General features: G+C 39.0%; 3 protein-coding genes across 4 annotated transcripts; all 3 read right to left on the bottom strand.

Moving 5' to 3' along the window:
• Nucleotides 1-1,125: 1,125 nt before the first annotated feature.
• Nucleotides 1,126-6,679, bottom strand: LOC135947497 (transmembrane protease serine 9-like). The gene is made up of 10 exons (XM_065496412.1): nt 6,548-6,679; nt 6,329-6,495; nt 5,104-5,310; nt 4,910-5,048; nt 4,438-4,577; nt 4,259-4,378; nt 3,546-3,897; nt 2,475-2,701; nt 1,724-1,920; nt 1,126-1,435 (listed from the first exon to the last, which is right to left on the bottom strand). Exons 1-10 carry the CDS (start codon nt 6,583-6,585, stop codon nt 1,220-1,222), a joined length of 1,803 nt encoding a protein of 600 aa, XP_065352484.1. The 5' UTR covers nt 6,586-6,679; the 3' UTR covers nt 1,126-1,219.
• Nucleotides 6,680-6,767: 88 nt separating this feature from the next.
• LOC135947495 (HEAT repeat-containing protein 5B) lies at nt 6,768-20,564 on the bottom strand. Of its 2 annotated transcripts, none has more exons than XM_065496408.1 (32): nt 20,281-20,564; nt 20,087-20,219; nt 19,824-20,035; nt 19,626-19,773; nt 19,262-19,372; nt 18,787-19,203; nt 18,481-18,730; nt 17,592-17,735; nt 17,404-17,527; nt 17,060-17,186; nt 16,897-17,008; nt 16,584-16,836; nt 16,426-16,535; nt 15,916-16,079; nt 15,810-15,842; nt 15,569-15,643; nt 15,327-15,518; nt 14,993-15,273; nt 14,163-14,446; nt 13,683-13,852; nt 13,290-13,428; nt 13,056-13,235; nt 12,726-13,001; nt 11,949-12,391; nt 11,666-11,825; nt 11,371-11,604; nt 10,829-11,113; nt 10,141-10,428; nt 9,263-9,645; nt 8,627-8,846; nt 8,519-8,533; nt 6,768-8,030 (listed from the first exon to the last, which is right to left on the bottom strand). In XM_065496408.1, coding segments are annotated over exons 1-32 (6,303 nt in total). In that variant the 5' UTR covers nt 20,283-20,564; the 3' UTR covers nt 6,768-7,692. The 2 variants fall into 2 exon arrangements, with proteins under 2 accessions (XP_065352480.1, XP_065352481.1); XM_065496409.1 differs by lacking the exon at nt 8,519-8,533 and having other exon boundaries at nt 18,787-18,993; nt 19,045-19,203.
• Nucleotides 20,565-21,268: 704 nt separating this feature from the next.
• Nucleotides 21,269-25,005, bottom strand: Ns3 (nucleostemin 3). The gene is made up of 10 exons (XM_065496410.1): nt 24,782-25,005; nt 24,602-24,724; nt 24,429-24,547; nt 23,859-24,032; nt 23,588-23,807; nt 23,153-23,527; nt 22,454-22,721; nt 22,204-22,400; nt 21,514-21,635; nt 21,269-21,458 (listed from the first exon to the last, which is right to left on the bottom strand). The coding sequence occupies exons 1-10, from the start codon at nt 24,884-24,886 to the stop codon at nt 21,344-21,346; spliced, it is 1,818 nt and encodes a 605-aa protein (XP_065352482.1). The 5' UTR covers nt 24,887-25,005; the 3' UTR covers nt 21,269-21,343.
• Nucleotides 25,006-25,558: the final 553 nt, after the last annotated feature.

The raw sequence follows: 25,558 nt of genomic DNA, 5'->3' as shown, positions 1-25,558 counted from the left end.
TGCTTTCATACACTCACAGTCGTAGGTGTGTGGTGAATATTGTCTGTTTGATACTAACCCCATGAAAAAATAATATTCAAATCGATTGAAAACACTGACATAACGTCGGTTAAATAATGTTTTTAGCTATAAAAACACCAATAAGTTATAGTTCGCCACCCCAACGAGTTTTGATTGTGAAATTTTAAAGCATATGTGTCCAAAATAAAGAGTATAATATATACATACAATATACTTTTTTAATCGGGGAAGTTTTAGTTTTGTGATTTTTCGTTATTGTTATAGGGATATCGATTTGATATTTAAACTTTTTATTTGGTTGACCCTTTTCTAGGCTTTTTATAAGAAAATTGCCAGGGAACCAATTTTACAACCCCTTAGATTTACAACGCTTCGCCTCTAGCACATTGAAGCAAATCCTGTTTTTTTTCTATTTGTCATCTCATGATGTGAGTGGAAAGCATGTTTTTGGTGTTTAAGGGTAAATTGATCAAACAAATAAGTTCTGAAGAACTTTTTTGCTATAAAAATATTTTTTGATTTGAGATTTACGGCACAAAATAATTTAGTTAAAAATTCCACAACCCCGTTCGAATGCTAAAATGAGAAGCATTTTAACTTGAGCAAATGAGAGTGTATATTTTTTTCAAATAAAAACAGTAATACAATAATTGCAATTATTGAACTTTAGAATGAAAAAAAGTGGAGGGTTGCGGAGACTTCAGTAATGTTCAAGACAAGAGTGCCGGATTCCTTACAATTTTCAATATAATTTAGTAGCACCTGCATCAGACTTGGGCACGTTGGGGACAAAGATTCAGATTGGCAGGCGTTCGGTGATCTCGGCTATGACTCTAACGAGCGTCAACAAGCTTTCGAGCAGAGGGCAGAATGGGGCCATCCATCCGCTTTTCTGGCCGCCTGGCTGGTGGTGGAATCCATTCTACGATCCCGAATACAATGACAATAATTTCTCTTTCTCTCTCGTTTTATGTAACACCAGTTTTTTGGAAGCGAATAAATTTTTTTTCACATTCCTTAAAGAAAAGTAGTCACCGGTATAAATTAAAAAGCTTTTGGATGCTGGAAAAAATAGAAAGGTAGCAGAAAAAGTACAAAAACATCTTTGATTTTGAAACGTGGAGTTGTGAAACATTTTTATTCAATAAATACGAATGAATTCTAAAAGATTCCAATTTCCCCAATTTCGAAAGAAAACTCAGGGATCGTAGGGTCCGTAGGGGCTTTCGAACTCGTCGGGGGGCGCAGGCAGGGCCAGCACGAGGGCGATCCAGCTGAGGAAGCTGCTGGTGCGCATGTAAACGTCGGGGAAGTCAGGGTTTCCGCAGGCGGGCGGCGCCGAAAAGGATGAGATGCCGAGGAATGAGTACAAACCATCCTCATCGGCCGCAATCAAGGGCCCGCCACTGTCACCCTGCAACACATTTTGTTTCGTTCACACGAAAATCCGGCATACCTACTAAAATAGAATAAAAAACAATATTTTGCACCAAATGTGTAACTTTTGTGATGCATATGATCAGACAACAATAATTACCCCAATTTTAAAGATCAACATGTATAAATACCACATTACCGAGATAGGCCTATGATTTCTCTCTAATTTCATGAAATTATGAACGTCTGATGCAAAAATTTGTTTTTTTAGTTCCTTGTAATTTTTGTTTGTTTTAACGAATAAACTAATAAAAAAGATACCAACCGTGCACTGGGCCACCGAGCCGTCGCCCGCGCAGATCATACTGTCCTTTATTTCCACACTCTGAGCACTCCATGCGGTCACGCAAGCCGTGTTTCGCCAGATGGGCACGTTGCCCGCCAATAGGACGTTGCTCTTGGCGGCGCCGCCATTCGTGCCCCAGCCGGCGATGATGCCAGTCCAAGTAGCGTAAGTTTGATCTGAAAATTATGCAAGGTTGCAATATGTTTTTCTAAGGGACAGATTAGACCACGAAGAAAGGGTGACAAAATGACTTTCTTCCCTCTGCAAGGCATACGTAGCTGTGATTCGTTATTTTATCTGCTGCCTTTTCACCACCTAGAGTGGCAAGCTTTTTGATCCCCTTATTACATATTATTTCTTTTTGACAAACTCAGTAACGGTGTTTAATTAAATATTAAAATATGCGTTACTATAGTCGAGGAATTTGACTTTTAAAATGTTTCACCGACCCATGAATATAGTAATCTCTCATATCAATTGTTTTTGAAGTTGGTAATAACGTCTTCTAAACCGCAAACTAAAACTCAAGCACTCTAGTGTTTTTGTGTTCTAATAGCAGCTACGGCCAATAATTTAATTAATTGTTCACAAGGAAAGGAAGAATAATGCTCTTCTATAGGTTCAGTCATGTTGATATCTATTCTTCGATTTTCATTTAAAATTAATTTTTTTTTTGTTAAATTCGGGTGAAAATGCAAGTAATTATTTGGAGGTATTTTATTCGTTTTACCTATGTCTTCAGGGAAACAGACTGGCCTAATCGCCGCGTTGTAAATCAGGGTCTCGTTGAGCTTTAGGATGGCCACGTCGTAATTGTTGCCCTCGAACTCGTTATGGATGTACGCGCGGTCCACTCTCCTGATAACTCTCCTGATTTCTTGACGCGGCGTCAGGGTGAGGTCGTAGGCACCCAACCAAACGCGGATCCGTTTGACCGGGAAAAGGTTGTCCGCAGCGCTGAAAGTGAATTGATGTTTATAATTAAATTACTTTTAAAGAAATTACACACACACATTTTGGACTTTATCACTACTACTCATTAAAAATAGCATAGAGGAAACCTATTTAAACTCATGTCACTACCGGTTTTTATTTGCAAAAAAATCCAATGTATAGTTGTAGAAGAAAGTAATTTCAGAACGGTTTCGGGACTTTTTTGTTTAGAGCAAAATATATATGGTCGTCTTTGGATGGCTTCTTTGCTGATTTATATGGGTTTTAAGTTCATTCATTCGAGTACATGATTCATTCTTAAAGTTTTTTAAAGGATCCGAATAACTCAATTTTTCACAATTTTTAAGGCTACTGTTACGGTGCATAAAAATAAAAATATTCAACAGTTTGAAATTCTCAGCCCTTATAAAATCGAGTTTGAAACATTTTTTATTTGCACTGCTGCGTAAGAAAAATCTTGGGTCTCCGTTATTTGACGGTGATTTCAGGAATTCGGCATAATTTTAGTCCTTTGACGATGACTCTTATTGTCTATTTGTTGCCCTATAGTCCTCTTAATTAGCTTTCAAATGGTGTTGAGTTTGTTCATTTTGCAATTTTGGAATCCATGACAATCGAATGTAAAGCAAAAAGCGCATTATAAAAAAACCTAGTGCTCTTCTATAAGTTGAACAATTTTTGGATTTTTGAAAAAAGGACATGTGTTTGGTTGATCTCCTTCCTAGTGGCAGTCAACGCTAGATTGACCCTCTCCAACTTTTAGTGTCATATCCCAACGGAATGAGCATAATATGCTATATTATAGGAAGGAAAACACATATATTATTTTTTCATTCAAAGTTCTTACTAAAAGGTGACGCAGTGGGCCGCCGTCATCACCCACTGCCTGGCAATTATAGTCCCGCTGCAAATGTGGCTTCCGTCATAGAAAATTGCCGCCATCCACGGATATTGGATGCCACCGACCGCTGCTCCCCCGAGGATTTTGGCTTCGGCGATGGTGGTATTGCTCCACCTATCCTCGACGCCCTTGGCCGCCAACTTAGGTGCTGGTTTGACCTTTTCCACCACTACCGGAGTAGGCTCGGCCTTTTCTGTGATCACCTTAGCAGACATATTTCGCGGTGTGCTCGGGAAAGTTTTCAAACTCCTTGCGTTGTGGGCGACGGGACTATTTCGCACGCCGCACAGATCGTTGACTGAAAATCGGAAATCAGGGTTAGATGTTTTTTTACTTACCGATTTATTTCCACAGACTGATATTTCATATTCCAATTTTTACCTTACAACAGATATATTTTAATTTCCTCTTAGAACCTCTAACATGTGCAAATGGAAAGGTTTGAGACTTTGGGTTATTTTTTAACGAGTAAATAATATGATGTAATTAAATGATCCAAAATGCGAAAACGGCAGCTAAAAAGCGGCCTGGAACTCAATTGGGAACGTGAGATTTTTTAAAGTGCTGTTAAAGGTTTCTGAGAAATTATTGGGAGAAATCGCTGGTTAGTCTTTTTGTAAATTGTCCTATATAATTGATTAATTTTTAAAGAGACTTACATGGAAGATAAAGTGATCCGCAGTGCACTTGAGTGACGTTTATGTTCCACATAATATCCCTGCTCTGGCCGAAAATGACGATCTGGACCATGTCACTCGTTTGGTTCACCGGAATCATAGCTGTGTAGGTATATATGTATCTATTTTCCAGATTTGGGAAAACAATCGGCGAGTATTACTTGCGTATCCCTTGGCCAAACCGCAGATTTGAGTATTGAAACCGTTGGACTCGACTGATCCGCCACCCGCGACCGTCAGCATGTCTTGGTAGCAATAGCCATCTCTTGTCGGCCCCATTTTTGCATCCATAAACTCGATCCTATAAATTTGTATTAAATTTTGTGCCACTTTTTGAAATAGGAAAGTTAAAAAATTGAAAATTTCTTTTAACTGTAATAAAATACGTTTTTTAAAATTCAGTATTTTTGGTCTTGCGTTTTGCCGAAATTAATATATATTTTCTTTGAAAACTCTTGGAGAGTAAGTCCTGGCTGGAAAATCAAACTAAAAAATAAAATGTTACTTTCTGTTTCAACAAGCTTCACTTCTATTATATTTGTTAAAATTAAAAATTAATAAAAACATGTATTTTAATCTTTTGAAAATCTTATTGAATATATAATATATAGAATTATTAATCTCCGTATTTACCTAATGCCACATGCCTCCGGTCTGGGGACTATCCCAACGACACAAACGATGGGGTTAGAAGTCGAGTCAGGGTAGTCAGGGTTGCGTATGATGGAGTGGACCAAAGAGGTTGTCTGTCCGCAGGGAATGACGTTCGGGTCTAAAATTGATGAATAAAATCAAACTCGTCGTGATTCATAAATAATCTTGATTACATTGGCAGCAAAATCCTCGGCTGAAACCTTTTCCGCACGGCTCGCCGAGTCTGCCACCCTGAGCAATACACTCCGTCCTGAGCATGCAGGTGAGTGGTGCACCTCCGTCAAAGGGTCCAGTGCCGCACTCCAAGGGTGGTGGTGGCGGCGTCGGCGACTCTGTCGTGTAGTGCGGACGCGGATAGTACGGCCGATACCTTTGATACCCTGATTTGACAAAAAAAAGAAACAATATTTATTCGGGATAGTGAGGGCAAATGCTGAAAATAAAAAGAGTATTTTGGAATGCAGTTGTTTTTTCGGAAAAAAGGTTTTTGCGCACTCTTAAAATAAGATTTAAAATACAATTGAAGGCGTTTTAATTTTTTTTATTTTGCAAGGAAAGGCATACGGAAGTACCTAGAATGATTGACTTCTCCACGATAGAACCAAAAACAATAAAACCAACAAAACTTTTATGGCTGTTGGTGAAGAACACAAGAAAATTTTTAGAATAAATCTGGACACCTTCCAATTTTTTATATTATGAGAAGTAACTAAATTTTGATGTAACTTTAAAAATAGCAAAGAGTATAGGATCATGAATTTCAGACGGTTGAATTTTTTAGGGAAATCTATACTGTATATTCAATGGGAACGATGAAACACTTTCAAGCCGCATTTAATCTATAATTGATTCAAGTCTGAAACCTTCATAAACTTGATTATTAATATCTGTTAAATGATGAATTGAGGAAAATCCCTTTTAGCTCAAAGAGTAATAATTGAACATTTGCAACCCATTAAATAGGGTTGGTCTTTTTACTATTTTGCTCAAACTCTGTTCAACCACTGACTATGAAAAATATTGAAGATCATAGTGACACAATTTAAACTTTCGTCAATCAATCGTATTTTCTCTTAAAATTCAACAAAAAACTTGACGAAATAATTCTTTTTGCCGGTAGATTATGTCAAATGTGATCGTGGAAATGCGTGATGAAGAAAAGATAGTAAATTAGCCTAGAATAGAGGTTGATTTTGAATTTATAAATTGAAATGTAAGCAGCGAGTAAATAAATAATAGAAATAAACTGACTTTACCCATTTTTTGAGAATATAAAGGTTACAAATTTATTGAAAATCACATAGAAATTAGATTTTACGATGAAACGATAACGATATTCTTAGCAAATTTTTAGAAAAAATAGTAGATCGTCATCACCTTAATTTTCCAATAAATTACCTCCTCCGTAGCTACCATAGCTTCCGTGTCCACCGTAGGGCGTCCTTTTCCCGTCTCTGCTTCGATTGTCTGCGCTTACTAACGCATAATCTAAACTACTATCTTCAGGGTGGTCAAGCAAGAGATCAAAATCTAGGATTGCTGCTCTCACAAAAATTAGGATCGAACTGCAAGCAGAAGGGCGTCTAAGGTTTTAAAAAAAGTCTAAAAAATATGTACCTGGTGCCAAAGAGAATGAGCAACAAACGACCGGCCATGTCTGCATGAGCCTGCACGGTCCGCAGCTCAGGTTTGTACTAACGACTGACTGCACTCGGGAACCGAGAGTCAACAAACTGCCCCTATATAAAATGCCAGCATACCGCTGGTTTGTTCCGGAATTGTATTCCCTGCTGCGATTTGCACTTCACTCTGCTCAGGGCAAAATTATAAGGCATAATTCTCGATTCCGTAATGTATTCTTTTATTTTTCGTAAAATTCTCATCGAATAAACATTTCAACATTAGATATAACACCTCCATTTCGCTACCTTTTAGGAATTATGACACGTGTCTTTATTGCACCTATCCAATTGGATGCTATGTTTTAAAATTTGGTGAAATTATTTGATTCGTGTTGGAAATTTTCCATTTGACAATTGAGGAAAAACGAAAATTTTAAAATTGAATTTAGAATAATTTTTTGCTCAATTCCGATGAAATTTGTTTCATGGACAATATTTTTAATTGGATAAATTGATTGATGGGTTATTTTTAACATTCTGAGAAAAACTTGAAATTTCCCTGAGGTGTTTGTCCTGGGATTTGGAAATGTTTAGACATTTCTGAAAGATGAAGAAGTTTACCTAATTTTTAAATATTCGCTAACATTCTCTTGAAGTATTTTTTATCACCAAATAATCTAAGTTATTTGAATGTTTGAAAAATAGGATAATTTTTAATATTAGGGAATTGTTTCATATCTGGAAACATTTATGAGTTAATCTCGCAATATTTTAAGCCAAAGTAAAAATTCAGGGGCCTTTCTGGAAAAAATAATGTGAATGAACACTGGATTGAAAATTCGTTTTAAAATTAATTATTTTGGTACCCACACATATCAACAATTTCGCCAAAAACTAAATCGTTTATTTACCTTAATTTTAATAATCAATCAGGTAGCACTCGTTTTTCACGCTAAAAGCCATCTCATTACTCAAGTTAAAAATTAATAAAATGCAAATAATCAAAAAATGTATTATCTCCCCGACCTTACAACTAAAGCAAAGTTGCGTGGACTAATTAATTGAAATTTACAACGCAACTCATTGTTAGGAAAGTATAAAAATCATTGCACAATACTCTTTAATATATAAATAAACGAATTATTGCGATGCGAAATTGCTAAAATCCATCTTGAGTTTGATGGTGGGCTGCTGCTGGTGTTGCTGCGTCGCGTTTTTGTTTGCGGCGGCGGCAGACGTGGTGGCGGCGACAGAATGGCTGTTCTTGATCGCGTTCTGGATTCTGGTGCGGAACTGCGGAAGCTGGTTCATCAGCAGCTTGAAGTCATTGGGGTATTGCGGTGCGATGCGCATCAACCAGCCCAGACTCTGCTCGTGCAGCACCTGCGTCTGCTTGGACACACCGCCCCTGCTGCCAGGCTGCTCCTCCTTCAGGCAGTTCACCAGGATCGGCAGCAAAAGCGAAAGCAGCTGCATCCCTGGAAATGATTTATATCTTCAGAAAGATATTTATTTAAAATAAATACAGTAAAATATAAAGTTAAAACGTAATTCCATAAAAAATATACAAAGTAAAAAGTTAATATTGAAAGTGAAAAGGAATGGAGAACTGACAACAAGTAAAACGATCTAACATTATTTCCTTTTCAAAATCCGATTTTTAACTGATTCCCATGTTACATCCTATAGGAATATTATTATTTTGGGGTTACAGAAATCACCATAGAACCGTATAAAATTAAAAAAAATTCCTTCAAATGTGCGTGAATTCAGTAGATTAACTAACAAACAACCCAGTGAAGCATCCTATTAGTTTCCGTGTTGGGTTAACACTACAACGTAAAGTTTAAATCACCCGACTGGTTAAATTAAATTTAACAACACAAGATTTTTTTTAAATTCTAGATAATGTTAACTATTAAATAAACCACAAATCTTATGCATGCAAGGATTTGAGGAGTCTTACCAGCTTTACTTCTCTCTGCAGCAGTTAAAAATTGGAATATGAGCTTTACTCTAGTCAATAAAATCTAAGCTAACTAATTTTCTACGATGGACCAAAAGATGAACTCACGGTTTTGTGGCTTAGCCAGCATGACCAGGCTCTCAAGAGTTTTCAGTCCTTCGACGGCCACGGCGATTTGGTTCTCATTCATCAGCTGATTCTTGTTGCTGGTGAGTAAATGCAGGATTTCGATGAGACGTGGAGCCAGGTTGTGGATGAAAGCCACCGCCACCTTCTGCTCCGGAATCTGGAACACCGCTCGCAGCGTCTGTATGCACTGCAGCCGCACCTGAAACCGCAAATGTTTATTTCATTTTATTTTAGGTTTGTAAGTAAAGATTTTCAATCTAGGTTAGTTGCATACTTTAGAGGAAAATGAATAAAAAGATTCAATCCTCATTGATTTCAGTGTTTTTCTAAATTTTTTTATTTGTTTATTGTGACGACATTTTGTATTGGTTCGTCGCATTTTTTATTTCATGACATAGGGCAGACTAGATTCGCTGAAACTGGTCGAGTTTTAATAAATAACTCTAGAAATCTGTGTGATAGAATTTTTAGTTTGTTTGTGCCTTTTTAACAGTACATTTTTGGGAGTAAATTTTGAAAATCAAATTTAAAAATTCTTGAGAGTGACTAAAGTTTTTAAGAAAGTTTGTAGCTTTGTGCCGAAGTCAATTTATTATGAAGTAGAACTTCACTTACCGTGGCATTATTGCTCTCCATGCAGAGCTTGAAGTGGTTTACGCATGGGTAGAGAAGGGTCGGCGTGCAGATAACCTCTGGGGAGGAGTGCAGGATGAAGACGGCGATGGCGAGGAGAACGGTGGTGGCGTCAAGCCGCGTCTGCTCGCTGCCGGCCGTCTTGGCCAGGTCGAGCAGCTTTCCCAGGGCAGACTGTAGGAGTTTGCGCATCTGCGCGCCCTCGCTTGAGTCTTGTTTGGCCAGCTTCAGCGACGCCAGGGAGCGCAGGCACTGCAGGGTGGAAACCACTGGCTCACTAGTCGCCTCGCACCTCCCTTCCACGGCACACTCCTCAATCACCCCTGTCGCTAGATACAGCAGGGTCGGTGCCACAGTCAAAATTCCTGAAGTATTTTTTTTTTCAAAATTAGTTATGATTGTTTTGTCAAAACTGAAACTGGAAAAATGAAGAAAAATAAACCCAGGGTGTGCTATACTTTTTAGTGAAATTATTGAATTAATTGAGGCTTTTATTTTGCAAATCAAGTACACTACTTGCTGGAAATGATTCTAGTGAGTTATGGGACACTAACGAAAGAGAATTTTTGCAAAACAAAATCCAGCAAAGTCCGGGTTTTCCAAACAAGGCATTTTTGGAATATTTCCCACATTTTCTCCAAATTTAACCACCAAAAATAGCAAGTTTATTCCAAAAGCTAATGCACAAAACAGCTTGTAAAATATTACATTCCCTCTAACAAGGAAAGGCACTTTTTCGGGAAATACAAAAATAATATGTAAAATCATAATTTAAAAGTTTATTAAAATATATTTTTTTAACAAATGAAAAGGAAAAGATGATTCATATAATAGGTTTAGAATATTTTCAACTGTCTTACCTTGGGGAGAGCAGAGACTGGGCAGAACGCTTAGCGCCTGCAGAGCCGAGGCGATGAGCAGCTTGGACTGGGCGCCCTGTGAGGGCAAGTGCAAGAGGCTGGTGGGGTTCTTGCCGCCGACAGGGTTCAGGTTGGGCAGCTGCCGAGTGAGCAGACAAAGACACACCTCGAGGGCCGCGAACACCACCGACTCATTGGCTTTCAGCTGGCCAGTGGCTCCTCCCTCGCCCAAGGACAAAACCTCTGGTAGTTGTTGCGTGTCACATTCCTGGTTAGCTGGCACTAATTCTGCAAACGGCAGTTTATTTTTCATAGAATGAAAAATTTATAAAATAAGCACAAATCTGTGAAAAGCTTTGGTCAATTTCGTTAATTTATAGGTAATTGAATCAGCTCTAAGAATATTTGTAATTTTTGACTCAAAATTATTTACCATTTTAAAATTCGAAACCCATGACAAACTTGTAACGTTTTTATCGGATATATCAAACGTTCCTCACCGATCAATTTGACTCCTAAGAGCCAAATTTGATCGAAAACTGTATTTTCAAAACCAATTTTCATTTTTTCAGTCGTTTTCTTCAAAGTCCAGTAAATTGTAACAATCAATTGAACCAAAAAATTTCTCAAGTTTACACGTATTTAAAAATTTTACCAAAATAGAATAGAATTTTATTGTCAGCATTACCTTTAACTTTTTTGGCCTGGCTTCGTTCCAGGCTGATCTTTCCAGCCTCAAGGACAAGCATCAATGCATCCATGACGAGCAGCTGTATTGATGCGCTGTCTCTGGTCAGCATTAGTCTGTGCAGCACGTTGCAAAGTTCAACAGCCAGAGAACTGGAGTCCTCAGCTATGAGATACGTGTGTGACTTCGGTGACTCCATTATGGTGATCAGTGCCTTGAGACATGTTGAAATGCTGCTGATCGGCTGCGATGAGCGAGGGCAGCACAGCGCCTCCAGACAAATACCTAGAACAGTAGAAAAGGATTAATTGCTATGTTTACACGCATATAGAAAAATTCAAAATTATGTGGTTAAGGTACAATTAAAATAGTTGGCTGAAAGAAAGTTTAAATTTAAAATATCTTTGAAATCACAGCGCTATAGCTATATTTAATTTTCTGTAGAGTATTTTACTTTCTTGATAATTTCTGTAATTTTATAGCACACCATAAACAAATAGGAAATAAATGTAAAATTTAATAACATAATGTTGTTAACATACCAAACATCAAGTGGAAGGTGTCTTTACAGATGTTGCCACTCTGCCTGTTAGCATTTTTGCTGTTCCAGTCAGATCCATTTTTCTCAAGTTGCTGGTAGCCACCACTTCTGGTCAGCCACAGGGTAATGGCGTGCAGCAGGGGAGGCCACGCTGACACGAAATGTGGCCGCGACGCCTCAATCGTGTCGCACGTGTAGAACGCACCGCCGTCGTGTGGCAGTTGGCTTGAATAATCTGGGGAAAAATTCAACATTGAGAAATTGTATAATGAAAAATCACGATGAGCGTTTATTACTTTGGGGGAGTAAGAGCAACGCGTGATCTCTGAGTGCGGAGAGCCACAGTTGCGATAAATTAGGCAGCTCAGGTTTGACGAGCTGGAGCAGTCCTTCGCGTTGCACGTCGTCTTCAATGCGTTCATCTGATTTCGTGCTTCCAATTGCAACGATGTAAATCTACAATAATAATTATATATAATGTGATACAGTTTTGTTTTAAATTTAAAAACATAACGGAAAAAAGCCTAGCATTTTGTTACCTTCATTTCAAAAAATGGTCAATAATAAAACTATACAAACCTCTGCCCACGCTCTAAGTATGGCCAAGCACTCGAGAGTTGTCAAACTTTCATTGTACAATCTGGGAGCGGCCGCCTTGCTGTTGGCAGGACCGGTTCTCAGCTTGTCAAGCGACGACACCAGCAGCTGATGCACCCTGCGCAAGTCGTTCAGGTCCCTGGCGACCCCAGAGCCGATCCAGGTCGAGCACACCTCACAGGCAGCAGCTGTGACGGTGGGCGGCGTGTCCGCAGTGAAAGCGGGCCTCAGGGCGGCTCCCACCTGCGCTTGGTATTGCTCTAAAAGCAGGTGCCCAGGGAACTCTGGCTCCATCACGTGCGCGAACTTGTCAATCACGTCCTGCAGGGTCTCCAAACCTTCCAGGCGAAGAGGGTCGGAGTCGCTGGTGGCTGCCATGAAGGCCATTCGCACCAGCTCCGCCAAGTGCAGCACCAAGAAGTCACCTATAAATGTAAAATCACGCATATTGTTTTCTTATTCATCATTTACAACAAATTCAGCGTTTAAAATTATTAATAGACAATTTATTAAAAAAAATGTTTGTTTCAACTAATTAAAAACTTTTGATTTCTTAATGGACTTGATAGAACCATCATGATTTCCTAAAAATTTTCTGCTCCACTGAGAAGAACTTGGAGGCCATTCTTCAGACATTGAAGGAAATTCAAGCGATTTAAACTAATGAATTTAAGTAAATTCAAATGAGTGTTCGTTGGAAATTGGTCTGTATTTAGCAAAATCACTGGTGAAAGGCAATATCAACTAAAGTAAACTTACTTCCGCGACTTCTAGTAAGATTGCACTGTTTAGCCTTAGCCAAATCAAAGTGGATTTCAGCTTGCGCCGAGGAATGGCAGGACGCGATTATCTTTCTCACGCACTGCGCTGCGAACACTCTGGTCGGCCAGCGAGGCGCGATCTTCGCTCTTGTTCCCTTGGAATCAGAGGCTTTGAATTCCGCTGCGTCATTGTCATCTTCGTCTTCATCTGCATCCAGTTGAAAATCATCAGGATTCATCTCCAGGGCCTTAGCCTCCTCTTTCACACTGGATTCTACAAGAAACCCGTTTCATATTAAAAAACTTAAAAGTCAATCAAATATTTTACCAAACGAAACTGTCAATACATCCTTGCAGAGGAGGAGCCATTGTGTCAGGGACTCTGCAGCTAAAATCTGAAGCATGCTGGTCAGAGTGTCATGGATGTGTGTGACGAGCGTGTGATCGCTCTCAGTGTCCAGCATGCTGAACAAGACGCCAGGCAGACCCAACTCATCAATGTGCAAACCTAATGAATGGAGACTTTAAATTATTGCCATCTCATCTAATATGTAACATTTACCTTCAATGCTTTCTTTTCCATTCTCATTTGTCAGCGTCATTGCGTATTCGCAAACCTCTTTGGCCTCTCTTTGAGTCAGCTGGCGCAGACAAGAAACTGCAGCTTTGCGCAACAGCAAGTGGCTGCTGGACAGCATGTTCTGCAAAAAATATATGAAAACAAAAAGTTGATTAAATTTTTAGAAAGCTTTAAAAATAGACTAAAAAACTACATGACTAAAAAGTTAATAACCAAAAACGAATAAAATAAAATTATGATGCAAATCAAATATACAAATTTTGATAAATATGTCTTAACTAACAGATTTCATTTGCTGTAAAGATTTGATTTAGTTTCCCCAAGAGAAAATTAACCAAATGGAGTTCAAAGATCAAGTCCAAAAATTTGACTTACACACAAGGTTGGAACCAACGTAGAGAGGTTGACGTGTCTGGGCGCGAACAAGTGCAGCTGCTGCAAGCACGCAGTCGCCTCGGCCTGGACAGCTGGATTTTCATGGTCTTGAAGGACAGCGCAGGAGCAGAGGAACAGAGATCTGGCAGCACAAACTGTGTTGCTTCCTCCTAAAACGCAATGTGTTTATTTATTTAATATATTTTCTATGATTTAAATTAGAAAATCCCAAATAGTTTAAATTTTACCTACGACTATCAAAATACACTTAATTTATATTTTCCCTTCTACAATTTTCGTGATGCTAGGAGCACTTTCCATTCTTTTAAAAAAGCTCACATAAGAAAATATGGGTAAAAGCCATCAAAATTGGAACCAAACCCGTTTTTAATGGAAACAATTAACATTTTAAAAACAAATTCTTATTTTTCGTAAAAAAAACTTACTTCTGCGTCAAATTGAGAAATGAGTGACTCTTACCTTGCAATTCAGGCCCAATAGTGGTTATGAGGGCCGAGAGAACCTTTGCGATGCACTGGTGCACATCAGAATGGGACAGTGGCACTGTCAGCAGAAGCTTCACCGCCAGGGACAGGGTCGGCTCGACGTAGCCGCGGAACATGGGTCCTCCGGAGTCAGCGATTAGCGCCAGGGCGTGCAACGACCACAGTTGAACCACAGGCGATGCTAGGTCTTGGGCCAGCGCCAGCAGGATGCTGATGCTAGTGTTCAGATGCTGACTTGAGCCAAGACCTCCAACATACCTAAAACCATATTAAAACTATGAGGAAAAGAACAATAAAAGTATAAATTATCAAGAATATTGATATAACTGAAATTTTCTGCTTACAAGCTTAAATTTAACTAAAAAATATTAGATGCACACATAAAAATGAACCATTTTTTAATCATGAGGGAAGTGGAGAAACTATTAATGAAATGTTTAAGCTGGAAAATTATCCAGTATGGTATGAAATATATTTTTATAAATACAATTAACAATAAAAAATCAATTGCGTTTTCAAATGTATATTTTTACCAGTTGTCCCAGATCTAAACTAGTTAAATAGGATTTTAAATTTGACATTCAAACATTTTTCAATGGCCTTAAACAAACTATTTTCATGTCCAGAAATGGCACAAAAATTAATTTTGAAATTTTTGTGTCCTCTCTGAACCTTAGACCTATTTGCATTTAGTCTTGGGTTTTCTCAAAAATTTCATAAAACGAAGTAATATTAAAGGAAAACACCAGACGCAGACGGACAATTGTGCGAATTCTGGTAGAAAGGAAGATTTTAAAAACATACTTGTGAAGACAGCCTAGAGCGAGCGAGTGTCCAGTCCTGGAAGTGGCATCTCTGGCTGAGGTGAGCCGGTCAAAGCTGTATTGCGCCAGGTCAGCCGTGAACCTGGGCTCAGCCACGGCTTGTGCGAGCCGCCCAATCGCCTCTCCGCTTGCGTACCTGAGCACAGGGTTGGGGCTGGTGAGTCCGCTCTGGATCAGCGTCACCATGGCCTTTTTCACTTCCTCAGTGCCCAGACCGCCATTATTCTTTGACTCGGCCATTCCCTTCAGACCTCCCAAGAGCTGAAGAACAACGTTGTGATTTATTTATGAGGAGTTGAAGGGAATCAACTCACAGCGGTGAACACATTGAGCAGCACCACTTCCTGCCTGGTGGACTTTGCCTGCTTGATGCACTCGCTGAAGTGCGTCAACATTTGCAGTTTGTGTTTTGGTGCCACCCTCAGGAAGATTTGGCCGAATAGAATGAGTGACTGGTCGATAACCGCAACGCCCAACGGAATCGGACCAGGAACAAAGTTGTCCTCCTAAGATAAGACAAATGAGCCGAGCGAATACAGAATTTTGACATCCATACCGAGAGTTCAGGTCGATACAAGCAGCAGATGTCATGTTCCAGGGCGCCTGATCCAGCAGAGCTTATGCCTTGCAACTAAAAATTTAACAAGGGTTTAATAACTGAAACAGATGAGAAAGTATTCACGCTTAAATCACTCAAAAATAAAATAAAACTTGAAACACCACTAACTCAGAAAAAAACCATTCAAAGAAGTGAAAACAAACCAAAAAAGATTCAGGCATTAATTAGTTAGACTTACAGCTTCCGACTCAATACGTCGTGAGTGCTCAATCTGCACCAAAGGTTTTTACATTATAAAATTTGCTTCATAGTTTTCATCAAATAAGTGAGAGGTAAAAATGTACCTGGTCTTCAATTTGCTTGTGATCGTTTTCTTGCAGGCACGATCCCAACAAGATGTTATCATCTGCGTGGTACATGCTCCTCAAGAGAGAGGTGGCTGTATTTGCTGGATTTTCCGCCAGCGTGAATTCAGACACAAGAAGCCTCAGCAGGTGAGTGTATGAGCCTGCAAATAGCCAAAAAATAATTATTTGAAATAGCCTTAAATTTGTATATAGATTAGCATATTTTAACAAAAAAGCAACTCTAGAAAATTAGTACAGAATTTATATTTTTACAATAAATTAGGGCTTCAGATGTTAAGCCGCACCAAAATTGTCGCTCTTGGCAATGAAGAAATATAATGTTCGCATTTTACTTTAATAGTTTAGATCTTATTAAAAAATTTACATTCAAAGATATAATCGCTCTTAATTGGTTAGACATCATTCCACAGTCACCCGCGCGAACAGGTAAAATTAGAATATCAACTTCAATATAATAGGTTAGTATATTATGTTGTCATAACTTACTTTCAAAGCTGTGCGATGGCAGGAGTGTTAGAGTCTCGTAGAGACGGAGGCGAACCATGGCAGCTGGAGCCTTCAGTTGCTGCCCATACGATTTCAGAACGGAAGAAATGCTAAAAAAATTTTTTATAAAAACATCAACGAATTAAAAGAAAATTTACTTGGTGAGCATGGCAAGGGCCGATTCAATAGGAGTGAGCAGGCGGCGGACAATGTCATCAGTGACCAGCTCAGGGCAATGGTAGAGAAGGCTGTGGATGGCCGAGAGAGCCCCTGAGCGGCCTTCCAGGGTGATCTGCCAGGTGAACGCGTCCCCTCTGGCTTTCTCTGATTCCAGTTCCTTGTTCGACCTAGGAAATGAGTTCCGCCAGAGCAGAAGCATCCTGGGCAGTAGTCCCTTCACGACTGGAACACCTGCAAGTGAGAGTAATTGAATTGAAAAATCCTGACAAAGCAGATATCTGGGATTCGAACCTAGCGTCATGATAGATCCAATCAAAAGCCATCCTGCTTGCGTCCTGTTCATCGACAGGCGACTGTTTTGGCTGGCGCTTCTCAAAAGTTCTTCAGCAGTGTTGAATATTATCTACAAAATCCCGTCAAGATTTTGGATCGTGAGATAAAACTTGAAACTTACTTTGCCCTTTGTATGAGGCACACCGAGAGCTGAAAGGCGAACGCCACCTAAAATCGCAGCCAAAGCGCAACTGTATCCTGCAATGGCTTCAGGAGAGCTCCTCATGCTTTCCACTCTTTCCAGACATCTTCAACAATGTTTAAAATAAATTTAATTATTATTTTACGAAGTTTTTATAATTTTAAACAGTAGCTCCATTGTTGGTGCATGATTGATACATTCTTTATTGTTGCTGATCCACATATTTTTTAATTTAAAAATTTTTCCTTGCAAAAAGGCTTCAACATTTTTTTTTTTTGCCTAATTTTCTCCTTATACCAGAGAGTTTTTCCGAGTGATCTCACCTGTCAATGAGTGGAGTCGTGTGGGAGGGCACTGCGACACAAACACAGCGCAAACACCACGCTGCGGCGAGCCGAGCAGCTTGGCAAGGATGGACTAAGAGCGCGAACGTTGCGTTGATCAGACCTGTCCAAACAAATAACGCCGCTGATTAACTAACAAGGGCTGGAGTGAACCCAACTGAAATTACCTGACTGAGCGTCGATCAAAATACTTGAGGCTGTGGTGCCCAGACTAACGAGCAAACAGCCCATTTCCTGCAGGGCGCACACCAGCATGTGCTGGTTATACATAGAGTCTTGAGCACTTTCCTTCGCATTTTCAGCCAGAGCTTCTAAAAAGCAATATTAACGGTTGTTTTATTTTTCAGGTGACCAAGGAAATTTCCTCTTTGTAGCAGAGGACAGAATATTGTGAGAATATTGGCTTGTGAATTCAATTTTTTCCCTTACTACCTGACATGAATAACAAGCCCCTGCTAAAAAAGTCCGAGCGGCAGCGGTCACTACAGTGTGGTAATTGGCCTTTGGCGGCGGCTCCATTTCATGGGCAAACACCGTTTTAATGAATATCGCGCACCTTTGTCCGAGCGATAGTTTGCAAGGACAAGCGCTTCGCGCGCAATCGACTGTGGAGATCTATGCAGACTGATTGCAGCTGTAAGCGCGCTGCGCGCGCAGAATGATCGATTTTGGGGTACAATATGAGTGAAATTACTGAAAATCCAACAAAAACAGCCTAAATATGAAACTCTGAGGAAGTCCAAAAATGTCAAGTCAATTCTAGTGCAATGCGCTTGAAAACACCCTAAAACAGTAGTAACAACAGATTAAAAAGTAGCGGCAGATCGTAGCTCCAGGAATGCGACCTGAAGGCCGAAGGAGTGCCATGAAGTTTGAAAATTAACTAAAACAGCCGAATAAAGCGAGGAACAGCAACAAAAAGGCCCCAAAATCAGGATAAGTAACCCGAGGAAGGTCAAGATGTCACGGGTCACGGTGGGTCATGGTGGTGCCCATGAACACCAACCGATTGCCCTCCAGACCGCCCGAAGGCCAGTGCACGCGATAAATATTTACCAGAAGTGGAAAGGTGCTTTGCAATGCAGATTGCGAGTTCTTTGCAGGCAGCCAGCTGGGCTCTTTCGCCAAGCATTCGCCCGAGCGTTGAACGCAACACATGGCTGATGCACTTCCTGGAGTAGACCGCATCCATATGGCTGGCAGCCACTTTGGGGTTGGCGACTAGTTCCAGCAGATGGTTCACAAAAGGCTGCATGTTTCTTTCAAGCCAATCTGGCCCAACAGCTCGCACGAACATGACGTAGGACTGAGAGATTGTGATCAAGAGTAAAAATAAATTTAAGCATAAAATATTCATCTCACATGTGAAATCCCAACTCTGATTTCCCTGCAAACGTTGGAAGTGCCCTTGATCATCTCTCCAGTGCCTTTCAAAAACCCGGCGCCGCTGCCTTTGATGAATCCAGACTGCAGAATTCCCAGCGCTTCTTCAATCGTCAAATTTTTCACGTTCTTTCCACCACTTTGAGCAGGTCCGTTATTTTTATTGCCAGCAGCGTCCTTGCCGTCCTGCTTAAATTGTTTAGCTGATGTGATACATTTTATGAAAATCAATCTAACCGTCATTTGCGTCTTGGCAACCAATGTGCCCAGCAGCTTAGCCACCCAGCACCGAACTTCATAATTTGAGCCGTCAAAGGAGCGAATGCAGAGGAGTGCGACGTTTTCCAATTCTGTTGTGTATAAAAATGGAGCATGCTGAAGCATTCCGAGCAGGCACTGCAATTTAGAATTGAATTTGAATAAATTAAATTATTAAAAATAGGGCTCTGCTTACTTTTGCAGCAGCGCAGCGCACAGCCATGACCCGGTCTGTCATGTAATTTTTCACACACTTGTAGATCTCCTTGTGCACATTGGTAATTGCATTTCCCATTCCAGTGCAAATCTGATTACAAAGAGTTAATATCAGAAGATAAAAATTAAACTGTGAAATTTAAGATGGTTGATTTTTTTCTTAGTTGCCAATCATTTAGGGATTATGTCCAATAATAAAAAACTCAATGTCAGCACTCATTACAAAATGTCACAAGTTCCAAAATCTGAACATGGTAAGAAAATTGATTGATTTAAAAATTTCAAAATAACAGATGTTTATCAAAACATTTTTGAAGAAATTATTCAACTGCCATTATTCATACCTTTTCGAACGTGCAAATAATTTCAATTCGCGTCTGCGACTCGGCGTTTTTCAAGGTTTTGACTAAAATTTGCAACGTTTCTTCATACGACCGGCCCATCATTCGTCCCAGCTTCTCGTACATGCACCCCAAACAACAAATCACAGCCCTAAAACATAAACTCAAGTCATTGACATCAACAGATGTTTTATTTCTCACAATCTAGTGGGCAGGAAACTCGGTGAATCATCCCTGACCTTGAGGATGTCATTGCATTTGTTAACGGTGTCAAAGAGCATGAAGGTGTCTCCGACGCTGAAAAGAGTGGCGAGACACTTTCCAATCAGTCTGCGGATCGGAGGGCCAGGTGAATTTTGCATGCAGCTGATCAGCTGCTCGAGCAGCTGGCCTTGGCACTCCTTTATGTCCGACTGCAGTTATTTAAATTAGAAAAATTTGAATGAGATTTAAAATTTAAATACCTTGTGTGCTGCTGACAAGACTTTGTCGACGAAACGAAGCCATTCCAAAATAAAGATGGGTTTCTTATCGTCTGGAATCGGAGCGAGGGCCGCCTCGTTGAGGATCAAACTATGTGACAGCTCCATCGAAGACCTAAATACGGGTAGAAAGTTGAGACCAATATGTTGAAACAAACGGTTTAAAATCATCTTACATACTGTGTGAATCGAAGCAACTCAAACTCAAGGATCCATGTCAATTGGGTCAAGTTATGCGATGAAGACGACGGCTCCGAGTCGAGTTTATGGCTTCAGCGAACGCAGAACAACTGCGGAAGCGAGGGAAACAAACACGAAAAAAATCAAATTTGCAATTCCAGGTCAACAGTGCAAGAAATCAGCGTCTCTGTCTCATTTTGGCATTGCTCGGTCCATTTTTGTCTTTGGATTGAAAATTTTGTATCTAAACCTCTCCCCCTAATCAGCTGCTGATTTGATTGTGAGTGGGTGGAAGTGGCGCTAGCCTCGTCCTGATTGGCTAGCATAAGTTGACAGATTGTTTGAAGTGATGGCGCGTAAACAATGCATGGCTTTCTGTGTCAATGTCTCCCTGAGAACTTTCATATATTAGTTAATTAGCTGCATGTTATCAAAATTTAGAAGGCAAATTTTAAATAATGATTTTTCATCAACAATGTGGCATAAATATTTTTCTGCTATGAATAAAAATTTAGTGGCAAAATAATTTATTGCCAATAAAAATTACGAAAATAACTCATTTCATACTAAATTCAAGAGTACGATGAGAACACAAAATTAATTAATAGTAATTATCGAACTTCTGTTTCAGAAAAAAGTTGGCTTTTGGCTTCCAATAACTATGCTGATATTATAACAGCGCTCCACCATATTTTCGACCCTTCTCATTGCAATCTATCCAATGGTGAGCGAATTACGAGGTACACATTTCCCTTTTGGCGAAATATATAATGATTTCCAAGCAGCAGACGTTGCTCACCGCTTGATTAGCATGCAAAATTTCGAGCCAATTTTCTAAAAAATTGTATACGGTAACCTGTGAAATATTTATAAGATAATACAAGTTTAGTTAAGTTAGAGAATATTTTTCATACATTATTAATTTTTTATTGTGGCTGTGCTCTAAAAATGTCATGATTAAGAAAACAATTTGTATTCCCTTCCTTGAGTGGTATCATAAATTTAAATTGTTTTTATTTATTTATTGTTAAATCACATACAGTAGCAGTGCACTATAAATCAGGCTTGATCCAAGTACCCATACACCCTACGCAACTTCTCCTTTTTATGCTTATTAAAATGTTTCTTGCTGGGTTTGCCAGACGACACCAGGTTTGTTGAACTACCTGCGACACTAAATTAAGAGTCAGTTTTAATTTGTTATTCAAACTAAAAGCGCTGTGGTACACCTTGATCCGGACGCAAGGCCAGAAGCAGCTCCAACGGTGGGCACGGCTGATTTAACATGCGCTCCAATCGTGGCTTTGGCGAAGAAAACTTTGTCCAGGGTCTCACCAGAGATTTTGGAAGGCTGAATTTACAATTTTACATAAGTTAAATGTCAGGATAGATCCAGAGTTAGTCAAAAGGGTGTACCAGACAAAAAGACTGTCCTGTTTATTTTTAAATTATTCAAATTTTCCCCGATTTTAGAACAGTTTTTTGGAAGGGTTAAAATTTTAACCTGTTCTTTTTATCTGCTTTGGACCAGTTTTAAGGAAGTAGCATTTTTTTGGATTAATGCAAAATTTAGTGTCAGTTACGTTTAAGAATCAAATATTTCAATAAAGTTATTCTTTCATGTAAAAATATTTGTTTCACATTTTTAATCTTTAGTTAACTAAATATTTTTCTATTAATTAATTTATTTGTATTTTTTTACTAAATTTAAATTTTACTGACACCTAATTCTTAACTAAAACAAAACAATTTTACTCTTTACTTGCATTTTACTTAATTAAATGAAAATTTAGGAAATTCTTGTTCATTGAAGAAAACGGACATTTCTTTGCAGAATTAATTTTTTCAGAAAAATCAGCCAGTGGAAAGAAACCAAACGGAATGAACTGCAAACCCTGGATCGAAAAAGAAATACCAACCTTAAAACGCTGATTCATCGGTTGGCATGGATTTTGAGGTTTGATGATTCGCTCTGGAAAGGTGTGGAAAGTTTTCTGGTCGCAGTTCGGCGGTGCATAGCAGTAGAGCAATTTTCCATTTACGTAATCTTTTAGGACGCACCTAGCACTGCGGGAAACGTCAGGAAGGCCCCTCTGCGTCATGAAGCCTCGATTGTCTACAATTTAACAATCAAAATTAACTGTCATCTGCTGACCATTGAAATTTTACATCCATAAGCGCTTAGAAACTCATCAGCAGTCGGGTTGCGGTCAGGGTCTTCGTCCTCATGCGGCCGACTGATGATGATTCCGTATTTGTCCTCAAGCACGTGCCTCGGAATGAGACTCGTGATCAGGTTAACTGGAGGCATGTGGTCTCGCAGTTGGTCAACTGGCAAGATTCCGTTTGTGACCATGTCAGCCTTTGTGCAGACAAAAGAGGGCATCACAAGACCAGGACAGTCACAGAGCATCAACTTTGGCTCCAAAAACAACGTCTGCAAAGAATATTTTCATAAATTTCTTCAATATCAATTCAATATATTAACACGTTCAAATTAATATTTCCAAACACAACATGTATTTATGTAAACTAGTATGTATGGTTTGCCAATTAACTTTTGAATTTGTGGTCCTCAAAAGAGAAGGATTTAAATTGATTTTGTTCAAGAAAATGCTGTTTTGTTTATTTTAAAGTGTTGTATCCCAGCATAAAATTTGCAATCCATTTCTTTTGGTATGGAAAATGAAAAGTTCTTTAAGAGGAACTCTGGATTTTTGGTGAAACCAACGGATTCATTTAGACTTTCATTAATGTGGTGGATATGTTTCGTTCCAATTATTTTAGAAAATTTACAGGACTTTCAAGAAAATGACCAAAATTTTAAAAATTAAATCGAAGTACACTAACTATTTAAAAAAGACAAACCTGGAAATGCTTAGTTTTGCCGGGTGTATTGGAGACAGAAACTTTCTTTTCCTGCAGCAGGGAGTTAATTGTGGAACTCTTGCCAACGTTTGGGTAGCCCACTAGTCCGATGCAAGTCACATCCTTGCCAGGTATTTCAAAAGATTTGAAGTATTCAACAAGCTCTTGTCTGCACAGGATTTTAGAGGAGAGATCCAAATCTGGCGCAACAACTTGTTCAGCCTCTTCTTTAGACTCTTCGGCAGTTTCAACCTTTTCTGGGGGAGGTTTGTTTTTAGAACTGTCCTCCTCATCCTCATCATCATCTTCTTCTTCTTCATCATCCTCTTCATCTTCAGAGGTCTCATCTTCCTCAGCTATAGTTTCAATTTCATTCTACAAAACAAACACATTTTAAAGTTCAAATTTCTGAAGGATTTTACTAATGGTAGTTACCTTTATGTCCTCCATTATTGCAGAGAAGAACGCTACTGTGACGCCTTTTTCTTTGAAATAATCAGCCCAAATCTTGCGCTGTTCTTCAGTCAGAAAATCTGCTTTGTTCAGCAGCAACACATTTTGTTTTGACGGGTCTACCTCTCTTACGTAAGACTCCAAATCCTCGCATCTGAACAGTAGAGGGTTTCTCGCATCCAGAATTTGCACAAGAACGTCACTAGAGCCATTAAATGTTATTTCAATTTTATCATTAATTGAATATACGCACCTCTTTTCGACAACACGCCACAGCTGTCTCCAAAACTCGAGGTTTTTCTCATAGGGCGTGAGAATGAGTTCCTTCTCTTCCTGCAGCATTGCCAGGTCGTGTCGCCACTGAAGAAACGATGCTCGCTCCTCTTCTTGCAGCTGCTCTGCGGTTGTCGAAGCGTCCCATTTTGGTCTTGGGTCAGAAATAATATGATTTAATAATAACACCAGGGTTTGAAAATAGGAGTGGACATTAATGTCATCAAGAAAAATATGGTTGTTTATTGTTCATAAAAAAAAACGGACTGTCCAGTGATTTTTCAATCATCCTTTTCAACAAATGTTTTCAAGTTATTAAAAATTATATTGGGAGTATCTAAATTTATCGACAAAAATTTCTTAAATAAATTTTGCTTCGTGTGGCCTAAAATGAGAAGCCTAAATTTTAAAGAGGATTGATACTGCAAAAGCCTGCATGGACTCATCCCTCTAGGATTCAGTTTTGATTTTCATATAATTCAAGACGTAGGAAGAAACCTGGTGTTACGTAACACGGTATTCAAGTTGGTGGAAACTATTATCTACGTACCTTCGAGGAATTTTCAGAAGGTTTGCCAGCTCTTTGTGTTGAGCCTCTTTCTTCGCCCTTTCGCTCTTATTTAGCAGTCCAGTAGTTGGAGTAACAATTGACACGTTTAACTTTTCACTCTGAAGAAACATACGTATACATTTTTAAGCATTTTAAAAGATGAAAAGATTTACTTTAAAATCTGTGCCGGCGAGTTCCGCAGTGGAGAGAAACTCTTGGAACGAACTTTCTTCCGTAACAGACTGCAAATTCAGCCTACCCCAGTCGTAACCATCGTTAATCTCTGCGGTGTGGAGCTATCCAGAGAAGAATGCAATGCAATTATAAAATTTGGCATTGAAAATGGATCATACCATCGAGTCTCCGACAGTTCTTTTGTTGACATTCTTCGCGAATCGGTCCTTGACCAGAGATTTTCCCAGTCCGCATTTTCCAGTCGCTTTCTTCTTGTTGCCCATCTTCCGTTTAATACACAATTACCTACGGTTTTACCAGCTGTTTGGGATAATTTTGAGTAATTTGTTATTTTTGATATTAAATTTGTCCAGCGAAACACACGTGCAGCTTATACGGACTGCCTGTGTGTGTTGGTGTGTGTGTGTGTGCCTGTGTGATCAAAACAAAATGAACTAACCAATCGCTAAGGAGAGTAAAGGTACCTTTACTCTCCTTACCAATCGCGTGCAAGCAATCGATGTCACGTGACAGACTCAAAGACGCGGTTATAGTTTGAACACATAATTTTAATTCTTTCAAATTTATGTTACTGCTGACTATGAAAAATTAAAAATCAACTTGATACATATGTAGCATTTTTGTATGTTATAATCTGTTTGTTTGCAATTATCACAATTATCAATAATATTGCTGAGCTTGATTATTATTGCTATGCATTTGAAGTGATTCGATCCTTGATATTTTTTAGCGATGAAAATATTATTAACACGTTATTTATTAACTCTGTATGTGTATTAATCAGACGAATCAGAACAATATAATTATTTGAGTTCCTAATACATATGTATCTCATGCTTTTTCAACTTGTGTGGTGCATTAAATTAGGCCTTTTTCTTTTGCGTTATACTTTGATTTATTTCGATTTTTTCCGTTGAAATTTTAATTTAATGCGA

The sequence above is a fragment of the Cloeon dipterum genome, chromosome X (genome assembly GCF_949628265.1).
Source record: "Cloeon dipterum chromosome X, ieCloDipt1.1, whole genome shotgun sequence".
Taxonomy (NCBI): domain Eukaryota; kingdom Metazoa; phylum Arthropoda; class Insecta; order Ephemeroptera; family Baetidae; genus Cloeon; species Cloeon dipterum.
Note: the sequence above shows the minus strand (reverse complement) of the source record. Positions and strands in the feature narration are given on the sequence as shown.

Excerpts from the sequence above, each read along its gene's own strand:
- LOC135947497 (XM_065496412.1), bottom strand. The coding sequence starts at position 6,585 with ATGGCCGGTCGTTTGTTGCTCATTCTCTTTGGCACCAG. Across the intron at positions 5,049-5,103 it reads CCGAGGATTTTGCTGCCAAT|ACCCGAACGTCATTCCCTGC; the intron begins GTAATCAAGATT and ends CATCAATTTTAG. Across the intron at positions 4,379-4,437 it reads TTTGGCCAAGGGATACGCAA|CTATGATTCCGGTGAACCAA; the intron begins GTAATACTCGCC and ends ATACCTACACAG.
- Ns3 (XM_065496410.1), bottom strand. The coding sequence starts at position 24,886 with ATGGGCAACAAGAAGAAAGCGACTGGAAAATGCGGACTGGGAAAATCT. Across the intron at positions 23,528-23,587 it reads CAATAATGGAGGACATAAAG|AATGAAATTGAAACTATAGC; the intron begins GTAACTACCATT and ends TTTGTTTTGTAG. Across the intron at positions 21,459-21,513 it reads GGCCTTGCGTCCGGATCAAG|TGTCGCAGGTAGTTCAACAA; the intron begins GTGTACCACAGC and ends CTCTTAATTTAG.
- LOC135947495 (XM_065496408.1), bottom strand. Across the intron at positions 17,528-17,591 it reads TTTGATCGACGCTCAGTCAG|GTCTGATCAACGCAACGTTC; the intron begins GTAATTTCAGTT and ends TTGTTTGGACAG. Across the intron at positions 16,080-16,425 it reads GCCATCGCACAGCTTTGAAA|GCTCATACACTCACCTGCTG; the intron begins GTAAGTTATGAC and ends GGCTATTTGCAG.